The sequence below is a fragment of the Trichogramma pretiosum genome, unplaced genomic scaffold (assembly GCF_000599845.2).
Source record: "Trichogramma pretiosum strain Unisexual culture from Peru unplaced genomic scaffold, Tpre_2.0 scaffold128, whole genome shotgun sequence".
Taxonomy (NCBI): Eukaryota; Metazoa; Arthropoda; class Insecta; order Hymenoptera; family Trichogrammatidae; genus Trichogramma; species Trichogramma pretiosum.
This window is the reverse complement of record NW_019640818.1, coordinates 93,908-106,133: the sequence shown is the minus strand read 5'-3', so window position 1 is coordinate 106,133 and position 12,226 is coordinate 93,908. Positions and strand designations below refer to the sequence as shown.

General features: G+C 36.1%; 1 protein-coding gene across 4 annotated transcripts in view; it reads left to right on the top strand.

Moving 5' to 3' along the window:
* The window catches only part of LOC106649726, a 64,511-nt gene that overhangs the window by 6,581 nt on the left and 45,704 nt on the right, over positions 1-12,226 (top strand). For 3 of the 4 annotated variants that reach the window (XM_023462555.1, XM_023462556.1, XM_023462559.1), the window contains 3 exons: positions 2,076-2,288; positions 3,506-3,647; positions 7,353-7,498. In XM_023462555.1, coding sequence (XP_023318323.1) covers positions 2,240-2,288; positions 3,506-3,647; positions 7,353-7,498 — 337 coding nt within the window. In that variant the 5' untranslated portion in view covers positions 2,076-2,239. The remainder of the gene's footprint in view (positions 1-2,075; positions 2,289-3,505; positions 3,648-7,352; positions 7,499-12,226) is intronic. The other variant, XM_023462562.1, reaches the window with a different exon arrangement.

Sequence of the window (12,226 nt, the reverse complement as noted above, 5' to 3'; positions counted from 1 at the left end):
CCAGAAAACTATGGAGATTTTGGCGACGAGCAAGGAGCATGGTCCAATCAAGACATAAAACATATGGAGCAGCAATATCAAGGTAGATAGGATTTGCGGTGATGGCTGAATGTTGAAGAGAGAGACAGTCAAAATAAGAGAGGCAAAAAATGCAAACGACAACTATTACGCCGATTGTTTGAAGAATAAAAGATGCGTTACGAAAACAAAAAACAAAAAATGCATGCAAAATTAAAAATATTTTCAAAATATTTTTCTTTCTTGTATTAATTTTTCATTGAAATGACCTTGAAGGTGACTTCATATCTGTCATCTGACTTCAGATTTGAATTCAGCATCCTTGAAAACCTATGAATGAGTATTTTAAAATTTTTCTAAGCCTTTTTGGTGATCTGACCTTAAAATGACCCTTACATGACCTTTACATGGCCGGATACTGTCAAAATGACCTCTCATTCAGATTGAGCGACCCTCAAAACATAAGTGTAATTTTTTAGGATATTTTTACTGAATTCTTGTAGTTTGACCTTTAAATGATCTTGAAGGTGACCTCCTGAAAATCATCCGACCTCGGATTTGGATTCAGCGTCCTCAAAAACCTATGTATGAATTTTTTCAGATTTTTTACCACTTTCCCATTATTTGACCTTCAAATGACCCCTAAAATGAGCCAACCTTGAAAAACCGACCCCAGATTCGGATTCAGCGACCCCAAAAACATAAACTGCACTAGGTCCGGTCGGTGGATTTGAAATTTTTTTTTTGTGTGGCTGTGTTGTCATAATATTTCTCTTATTTTCAGTAGAGACGCCTCGGAAATCCTTTCATGTACGGACCAAAAGTGTTCATAGAAGAAGATGCTGAAAACCCATTTAGTGAAGTACAATGTAGCTCATTTTATGCAGTATCCTTGCTTATAACAGCCTAGAAAAAGAATCAAGTTAAATCAACGAGTGAATGAACCACTCGTCAAGAAGAATGATTCTGTCATTACTTTAACCATGATCACAAGGCGAGTTTTCACAATATAATAGATTATAATTACCGTGCCGCTGTGCCCATGTTTCGTTTGATGGTCAGGGTGGTACCCGAGGAGTGCATCTACTTCGCTGATGTCGACGCCTGCAAAGTTATCGATGCCTTCAAACGCGCACGCTCCAACGCTCGGGGAGCAGATACTCTAGGCCTTGATCAGCTGCGGCTCTGTCTCCCTCATCTACTGCCCGTGCTATGTCACATATCCAGTGTTGCCTCGTTTCGGGTCGGTACATTTTCAAGACTTGGGAAAGAAACGCTGGTGCGCTCGCTGCCTAAGCGATAGCCGCTCGATGCGAGTCATTTGCGATCGATAAGCATACTTTGCTTGCTATCGAGAATTTATTTGTGTTTGTGGCCCTCAATAGAATGAGCAACTTTGTGGAAGAGTGTGGTTTCCTCGATGACTTTCAGTCCAGCTTCCGTATATGTCACAGTACCCAGATTACGCTTATAAGTGTGGTGGATGGCTTGTACGGTGGTGTTGAGAGTGGGGAGAGGTCACCTTGATGGTCGTCATCGACTTCTCCCGAGCTTTCGACATGGTGCTTGGACACTATTTGAGGCGGCATCAGAATTCGGAATAACTTTTACATCTTTATTGTGCTTATCAAATATATTTTTATACTTATTGCTATTAATTGTATCCATGCTTGTATATAATCTTGGTTATTATATTTTAAATGCACTATTATTTAATTGCGTCTTATAATTGTTAATTTAGCCTAATTTTGCTTATTGTTTGTATCACCAAGGAAAGGATTGTTAAAAAGAGTGCACAAAGAATCCTGTATTGGCTAACACGTAACTCCATTAAACTTTGAAACAGTCTACAGGGTGCTAAAAAATCGTAGAGAACTCTTTTTTTATGAGTCTCATTCGGTTTTTTGGAATTGTTACTATTATTATTATAAATCATAACATATTTTTGATCATTGAAAAATTTCTGCAATTATTTCCTAAAACCCTTGTACTTTTAATAATTTTTTGAAAAATACTTGGAAAACAAAAGTATTAATAAAATATTTATGATTTCACAGTAACATAAATAAAACGTCGAATAATTCAGTGATGAATTACATCTACGAGAGATGTTAGTTACTTGACAGTAAAATTTTATATTAAATAGAAGATTTTAGAATACAGCATTAGATTACGCTCGAACTAGTATAAGATATTTCCTATTTCTTTTTGTCAAGGCGGTATGGTCCTTTGGGCCTCTTTGCTTGTACTTCATGGAGCTTGCATTGTCGGTGAGTACTTTTGATACCTTATGTGAATAACTTACTTAATATAAATAATATCATCGAATTAAATTAAAGAAAAGTTATATCGTGACCAAAAATACCGTTAGTTTATGTGTATGGATGTAGTGTACTCAAAGGGACAAGATGGCGTTTCAGCTGATACTTAAATATGGCCATAACAATTAGAATAATTAAAATTATTTTTCTTCTAATTTTATGCATAAATATGGCATTTAGTGTTTGTGATATATTGTTATTTTAAGTGGAAGAGTCATGTTGCAATAAAAAGTATTAGCAAAAAATTAATAAAATTTAGATTTGTGAGCTTAGGTCAGAGTTTTTCTTGGTCAAACGCCATCGAACAAGTATTGACCCTACATTACTAACAACAAAGCTTCTTTATTTATAAAGCTCAAATGACGATCCAGCGTCGTTATTCCATTTGAGTTTTCAATGCATCTTAGAATTCCTCAAGTTCAATTTTTTATGTTAGAGCTTAATTGTGACTCTTTGTCCCATGTAAACAGTGTTTTAAAATGGTTTCCTTGAAAAGGTCAACGTGTTTGACGAAAATTCGTTAATTATAATTTTTTCAATTTTTGAATTCATAAAGTTTAATCAAAATTAATCGCAAGGAATAACCGTCAATGATAGCAATTTTTCAATTAATTGAAAAAAATCTCACTGTGTTCTATTTTAATAAGTTCAGGTACCTTTTCCACATTTTTGGGATCGATATAAGTTGAAACGTATGATGGTCTGAACCTCAGTTCATGCTCGCCCTCGGACGGTGCGTACTCGTGTCGTTGTACAGCGTATTCGCTTCGCCTCGTCTCGTACTTTCTTGCGAGCAACTCACAAATACGCCTTCACCTCTAAATAAGTCTACTTGCTATAACGGCTCCATTGCGAATATTCATGTGCATTTTCACGCATCTCTCAATTGCATCAACACGCGAAGCGCTCGATTTGCGTTGTAACGCGAAATTATCATTAGCGCGTTAAGGCATGAGCGCGGATTTGAATTGAGCGAAAAGGAGCATGCGCGTAACTTTGCGCATAACTGTCACTCATTCACACGCTCGTGTTCGTATACTTTGCGTCATTTGACGCTCTGTGACATCGTCACAAAGTTTATATTCAAATTTTATTTTTGAAACAAAATTTAATTATAATTTGATTATAAGATATAGGAAATATCTCAATACGATTGATTATTATAGGTTCATCAACCGGAATGATTGGAATGCCAGAAAACATCACCGTTATGTTTTTAAGTCCAACTTCTGTTCGTGTTTCATGGAGCACTAATCATACAGACCATGTTGAGAAATACGACGTCATTTATAAACCAACAGATGCCAGGTGTGTAAATACTTAATAAATTTATATTTTTTTAAGTAGTTTCAAATCAACACTGAAATATATTATTTAAGCCGTGGACATATTTAAGACCTAATGACAAGCGCGTTGAATCCGCAGTCGCGTAGGCGATCTCAGAGCCTGCTGTCCCCACCACCAAACAATCTCCTCGACGGTAACAGCACGGCATACACAGCTCTTGATGTGTACAAAATTTTTCTACATATCCGCCTTTTTGAGGAGCTAAAAAGTGCATATCTAATATATATATTGCGACCACACAAATGAGTTTTGTTGTGAAGAAAGTCCGTGAACGCAGCGAGCAAGAAAGAGAGAGACAGAGGAAGGAAAGCCGAGCAAGTGCGAGTCCTCGATGTCACTGCTCTCGCGACGTAGCTCACGTGACCCAGAAATTAACTCTCACTTATTACTCCCTAGTAAGAGGAAAGAAAGAAGGAGAGCGCCCCACTCACATTGGCAACGCGTAAGGAGAATGGGAGTTCAAAGGCCAGCGCGTTGAGTTGAGTTTAATATAATCGTTCTGATAGTAAAATTCGCTTTCGGCATAATTAAGTGTTATCAAAACTTAGATTTGTGCGACATAGTTAATCATTTATCGATTATTATTTATTCTCGGGAACCAAACTCTCGCGACGCGCGAATAAATAAAAAGTCGAGACCGGGATTGAGTACGCGGCACGAGAGTTTTCTGTCGTGTGGTTGATCGCGCGGCTAATCGTGAATTCACGCCTGTAAAATCATCGTGAGTGCGCACCGCAGCGCGATTGACAAGCAGACGTGCACATTGTTCAGGGATTCGTGTGTTTTAAGGCAAAATATAGCGAATCGTAGCCAATGTGAGTAGCGACGCTACTAGATTTCACCTCATCAAGTACAAGAGGTTCCGGACCAGGTCTTAAAGTTTAATAAGCTCTTGCACAATTCACTCTGTTTCAACTTATGTTTGACATCAACCGTGCTCTATGCAAGGGAGAGACAGAGTGAATACATTTCATTCATTTCGGGTAACCCCATAATTGTGAGGTCTCTAGCGAAATTCATGTGCAGGGACCAACCATCACGTTCAAGTGGGGCCCCAGGAGCAGCTCTCAACAAGTCAACATCAACTCTTAAGGTAAAGTCCATGTAGGGTCAACAAGCAAGGCTGACCAAGCTTCACAAGTGGAAGTAGTCAGTGAGCTTGTATCACCTAATTCGGGCGTTATAAGTTACAGAGTCATCATTTATAAAAGAGTACTGTGTACTGAAAAGTAAAGCTAGTCATTCAATAAATGACACCTATCTGATATTCACTGTTATTGATTTGTACGACATCACCTATCCCGTGTCGAATTCGATTAATTAAATTTCATCCTCGCTTCGGTAAGACTGTATTGGGACGGAGTCGAGGTACACGCGAGATCAGTCTATTATTCGCGTAGGCACTTGGGAACGCGTAGGCTAACGCACGTGCGCTTAGAAAACTCGCGACGCGACCAAAGTGCAATCCCAATATAGACGTTAATAAGGTCCCGCCGCCTCTTGGATCCCCTCCTTCTCCCGCCCCTCCAAATAACGTAAAATTGTTTCATTTTTCACTGTATTTTGATGGCTCGCCTTATCCACGCTCCCCTCCTCAAGTGGGTGGAGCCCCCCTAGTTTATATATATTTATGAAAAAAAGTTATTTAGCATGTAAACAAAGAGCTGTGGACTGCACTGGAATGATGTTCGACTTTGCTTGTTCAACCAATTCTTGCAGTTCTTTATTTATACTAGCGAATTACCTCGCTCGCTGACGCTCGCTCGTCTGCATTTTTAAAGTCACTGTTACTGTTTGTGAATAGATTCAAAGTTCATCTTGATCAACGGAGGTGTTTGTTCGTTCGATAGATCAATGCTAGGTTATGAGCTACGTCGCGCGAGATACCTCGCCGGTCAGAATAGCGGTGAATCTTTTCAATGCCGTCCTCGACTGTATTGAAGTCCTACTCGGCTGTAATAGGCCTAATACAGCCTAGTAGAATCATTACAGCCGAATAGCGCTGCTCAACTGTACGAAACCCTATTACCCACACAGCTTGCTCAGCGCGTAATAAGCCTCAAACGGGCGAGTATGTTAAAAATCTAATTACGTACTTATGTTATTTTTGTCGCGTACGCTTTGCTATTTAAAGCCACCTGGTCCGATTTCGCATGATGCTACCGATGTCGATGAAGTTTGTTTAGGATGTGAAAGAATGCATTAATACCCTCACTGAATTAGTGACTTCTGCAATGGCCACGGTTTTTTTGGTAATAAGTAGTAGCACCGACTATACTGCATCTAAAATCCGTGATAATATTGTACCCATTTGATGAACACAATATTCAAAAAATCACTCTTAAAAAACAATTTTCACAATAATCACATCCAACACAAAATATCACAAATTTTAGCAATGATAATTGCTGATTAAGAATTATTTGGACATTAATAAGTATTTATATTGAGGGACATATTAATATTTAAGGGGTTACATAGCTTTGTATACAGGACATTATTTTTTTGTCGAAAATGTGCGAATTTTTACTCAATTTCACTCAGCCAAGAGTATAAGCTTTAAGAAATATGTAGACTTTTTGGTTTCCGATGATCCTGTTAGGAAATATCCTGCCTACCGCAACAGAACAGGATGACCGAGGAAAACTGATGGAAAATCAACAATTTTCAATATATTCTTCTGCAATTTTTTTTACAGTTTCTGTCTAATGGATAAACATCATTGCGTAAAAATTTCAAATTGATCAAACTTTTGGTTTTTAAAATATAATTTTTCATGAAAAAAAAAGTTCTGTTTCACAAAGTTATGTAACCCCTTAATCAAAGTGATTTAATACAAATGCTGAACTCAGGTGATAGTAAATTTTTACATATTAACAATAAGATGGTCAAGCTGGTTATAAAAAAATGGTTTAACGGTTGGTTATACGATACGGTTATAAGAACGTTTGTTTCAATTTTAGTGCGAACGGCAGCTTACGTGAAAGTTTGACTGCGCATTAACATATGGGCTATATCGCGTCAAGCCTAATCGGTGAATATGAACATGTTTATTTTTGATAATAAATTGATTTTGGATTATAAATTTGAATTCCTCATCAAATTTTACATCAAAAATCATGTTTCAACAATTTCTTCATATTCACCCTTGGAAAGCAGAATAAAATTTGAAAAATGAAATTACAATTTTGAGCCCCTGAAGATCCATGACGGATGCACCTATAGGGTTGAAACGTTCAGGATTTTCATTTTTTAATTACCTCTTCAAAAGTACGTACTTAGTTTTTATTTCATATTTTTGAGGGGGGACAGTTGACGCGATACAGCCCATATACACAAATATGTATAAATAGCACTTCTCGATTAAAATTTGACAATTAATTCAACATCGAAATTGCAGGAAACGAAAAAAAAAAAACAACAATTTCTGACATTTATACTTCTTTACATTTTTCTCTCAAACTTATTTCCGAAAATCACGAGTCTGTTTCCTTCTAAGATTATTGTAAAAATTAATTTATTAAAAAAAATTTAGTAACCTTAAAAATGATCAAAGATATAATTGATATCCCTCTCTATTTTTAAGACTATAATTTGTTTCCTTGTTGCCAACCTTTAACAAAAAAAACCTTATTCTATAAACGAAAAATAATTAAAAATGGTTAGTTACAGGGTAGTTGCTGTAGTAGCTGGTAATAGTGAAGCTATCACACTTGGTAATCTCCGATCTAATACTCAATACCAGTTAGTTGTTACTGCTGTTAAAGATAACAAAAAACTGCGAAGTCGACCTATCGTCTTCCGTACACTCGGTAAATATATATGTATATTTTTCATGTATTACGATGTATATTTTAATATTATTACCTTTATTATTTTGTAAAATAACTATTATGTACAAGATATGTAAACATAAAATCTTGGATGGATTACATGAATCATTAGTTGACCTATTCAAAATTATTGCATAAAACTGATTCATTTATATACAAATAGAAAAAATAAATTATTCATACGAAATTTAGGAGTGCTGGACAAATCATCTTTTGACAACTCAACCTGGACCATTTATCCTGGCGACTATTTATCCTCGTCATTTTTTTAACTTTATTTCATTTTTGCGTGTATGTATATATCGTCGCTCCAGTACAAAAACCGCTCTAATAAAGTCGAGTGACAAAAACATGCCTTATTCGAGGGGGACAGCTTAGTGAGTGCTTAGTGGCGCTCAGCGGCAAGAACGTGTTCTATTCAAGCGCGGCGGCAAGTAGGTGTCTATTCGGCGCCGAATCTTTTACGCTTCGATTTTAAGTTGGCAGCACTGCTAAACATCACCAGCTCAACTCGGCACAGACACGCGCTTTTGCCTTCGTCTGCAGTTCACTGTTTGTATATATATAAGTTGAAGTATTAAAAATGTATGGTCGTTGCGTTGTGCTGTGTCGTCGCATCAAGTCAAACAGGTAAGTATGAATTGTTCATCTAGTTTCTTATCTAATTAATTTGTTGTAATTCTATATTTAACCTTGAACAAAACGATACCGTTGCAATACTTTGTTGCAATTTCTATACGCTTTCTATATGCGAAGAAGCAGGCAGCAGGCGAAAATAATTTGAACGCTGCGTCAAAGACAGCAACGACAATAACAGTAGCAGCATCAACAACAACAGCAACAATAAGCTCAGCTATCAAAAGGGTTGGTTTGAGAGTTTAGGGATAAAGAGTCGATCAAGACTGAGATAGACACAAATGCTGTTGGTACAAATGCAACATCTCAGATCTGTTCACAGTGTTGACGATTCACGTACAATCGTACTGTACGTAAAGAATCGGAGCAACTAATTGGGAATGCACTCGAGCAAGAGGTGGAATGGCTAGGCGACAAATGAAAAAAGCAGATAACGTTACTTAATGCTGGGATCGAGCTTATTATTAATAGAACAAAAAAAAGTAATAATTTAAATGGACGATGAAGTACAATCAATAATTGACATGCGACCTGGTAGATTAATATATCTCGAGTGAGTTACGTGTCCTGAAGACTGGACCGGACCTAGCAGCTGGAGCAAGTGCGGACACAGAACAGAGCAGCGGTGAGATACTTGAGAGGCCTCTCTCTTCGTGCGATCCGCACGGAACCGAGGCAAGCTGAACAGTGAGGCTAAGCCGGTCCAGACTGGAGGATTCCAAATTACGCACATTTCTGCGCATCTCATCGGGCATCGCGATAATACCGACGTACAGAGGGCGGATACTTGAACACACAGTTTGTGCAAAACAGATCTGAGGTATTATATAAAAATTGTATTGGCACCGTACAAACTCTATATCTCAGAACTATTTTGTACAAACTGTGAAGAGATCTGAGGTGTTGCGTTTGTACTGATAGCATTTGTGTCGAACTCAGTATTGATCTACTCTTTATCCCTTAACTTTCAAACCAACCCTTTTGATAGCTGAGCTTGTTGTTGCTGTTGTTATTGATGCTGCTGCTGTTATCGTCGTCGCTGTCTTTGTTGAGCATTCAAATTATTTTTGCCTGCTGCCCACTTCTTCGCATACTCTGGATGTAATTGCCACCAGTCATATGCAACACAAAAAAAATTATTGGCAAAGAACTTCCTCATAAAAAATAATATTAATAAAAGGCATCGGTTATTAACGTGAAAATTCGTAATTTTAAATTTTAATTCAATGTCTAGTGTCCTAACTACCAGACGATCATTTCTATGTTAGCCAAAAAGCCGAGAAAACAAAAACTCATACAGACATTTGTTGGTAATTCAATGTAGTTTCCAAATATGTAAACCAAATTGTCCTACGACGTCTGGTTCCAAATCTCGATTTCAAGCCTATCACAGGACTTCCTCTATGAGGAAGCAATTAGAAGTTGCAAAAATGGGTAACTTATTAGTTAGATTACGTAAAGAAGAATTGAAATATAGAAAGAGAATAGAAATTGCAACAAAGTATTGCAACAGTATCGTTTTGTTCAAGCTTAGATATAGAATTGCAACAAATTAATTAGATTAGAAACTAGATGAACAATTCATACTTACCTGTTTGACTTGATGCGGCGACACAGCACAATGCAACGACCATACATTTTTAATACTTCAACTTATATGTATACAAACAGTGAACTGCAGACGAAGGCAAAAGCGCGTGACTCTACTCAGATGAGCTGGTGAATCTAGCAGTGCTGCCAACTTAAAATCGAAGCGCAAAAGATTCGGCACCGAATAGACACGTTCTTGCCGCTGAGCGCCACTAAGCACTCGCTATGCTGTCGCCCACGAATAAGGCATATTTTTGCCACTCGACTTTATTAGTGCGGTTTTTGCACTGGGGTGACGATATGTGGGTCAAAATTATACTTTTTACAAAACCGAGCGCACGTATGTCACCGATTTTGACGCACTTTTGGTATATTATAGTACATGTGAAAAAAGTGCCAAAACCAAAATTTTGGACCCTCTCCCCCTCCTACCCCCACTTCCGGTATAAACGTCTATTTTTTATTTATATCTATATTCTGAAGCCCTGAAGTAATTAAAAAATCTGAAAAAATTCATAAAAATACTTTTCAACAATTCAAACATTCCTAAGAATTTTTTCAGATTTTTTGAGTTCTTCAAGCCTTCAGATAAAATCATTAAAAATTCTGAAAATCGAGATATGGCGATATGAGCCGATGTAGAACTCGGAAATTTTTTTAGTTTTTTATCGCATCGGAAAACATAACCTCAATATTTTTCAGATTTTTTGAGATTACCTAACACATCTTTTGAAGCCAAAAACCACATTTTTTAACAAAAATTATTTTTTTAGGACGATACGGAGCCTCAAAAATCTGAAAAAATTATTTTCAAGTTTTTTTAATCAAAATGCATAACCTCAAATTTTTGCAGATTTTTTAACTGAAGGCGATAAATTCTAGAGCTGTAAAATGCTATTTTTAACCAAATAGGTTCCTAGAACCCAATGGTTACGGTAAAAAAATTTGAAAATATTTTTTTTGTATTCTTTGTCAAATTTTAATAAATTTTGACCGTTTCAAGTTTTCGATTGTACCCTTTTAGTTAAATCTTGAGCATCACAAAGATCAATGCAAAATTCTGAAGACATTTCCGAAGACTTTAAGGAATAATAAAACTATTTTGATGCTTTAGATTGAGCTTAACAGCCTCAATCGAAAACTTAAAACGGTCAAAATTTATTAAAATTTGACAAGAAATTCAAAAAAAACATTTTTTGGCTCTAGAAGTTATCACCTTCAATTAAAAAATCTGAAAAAATTTGAGGTTATGCATTTTGATTAAAAAAACTAGAAAATAATTTTTCCAGATTTTTGGAGGCTCCGTATCGTTATAAAAAAATAATTTTCGTTAAAAAAAAGCGGTTTTAATTACTTCAGGGCTTCAGAATATAGATATAAATAAAAAATAGACGTTTATACCGGAATTGGGGGTAGGAGGGGGGAGAGGGTCCAAAATTTTGGTTTTGGCACTTTTTTCACATGTACTATAATATACCAAAAGCGCATCAAAATCGGTGACATACATGCGCACGGTTTTGTAAAAAAGTATTATTTTGACCCATGTGTATTTGTGTTTTCAGCTCGCTTCAGTGTCATATTATTGTTGCTTGTTTAAATTTATGTGTTTTCGTATTTTCAGCTCGCCGCACCATTTAATTGTATTGTTAATTTGTTCAGTCTATAATTATAGAATTGTTGACTCGCTATTGTACGCTGTCCCAAATCAAAAATTATTTTCGCTGTTTACCTATTTTACTCGACATAGACTAGCGTCTTTGACATTCATTTAGAGAGTGAAATCGTTATGTGCGAAATTAAAAATGTTACATGTTTTTCTCTATACACGATAATATTGATTTTCTCGCTGAGTTCGTGAAACATTGATCGCTCGCATAGTCTAAGGGATAGTACTCGCAAGGACACACGCTGCATCATTTGAGATCGTTTAAAACCTAGAAATAATTCATACAAAAGTTCTTCGTTGGTAATAATCAGCCAAGAGTAGGTTATATCATTCAACACTCCGTAGTTGAAGGGTGCATCATAAAAGACGACAAATCAAACAAACTTTCTTGAAAGACAATATTGAAATCCCGAAAATCTATAGGCTAAGTCGTATGTAATAATAATTATAATTGAAATATTTGATACATTAATAAAAATCATTTTCTTAGTGATTCTATTGTAATCATGAAAACGTTTACTTTTTTAATCTTTACTACTGGTGCTCCGAAAGATTTAATTATAAGTAGATGAGTTATAACTCATAAGTGATACGACGCTTAATCGCCATTGTAATGTAGAGATACGTAAAACATTCTGGAATGGTCAGATAAAAAATGGTCTCTCTACATGCTTGTCTTTAGGAGGAATAGGTAGTAATGATAAAATAGTTAAATGTTTTTGATGTCGTGGTATAATTATGAATAGAAGTTAAAAAAAAATTAATTTGTAAAAATTACATATAAAACAACTTATTGATTATAAAAAACTAAAAAA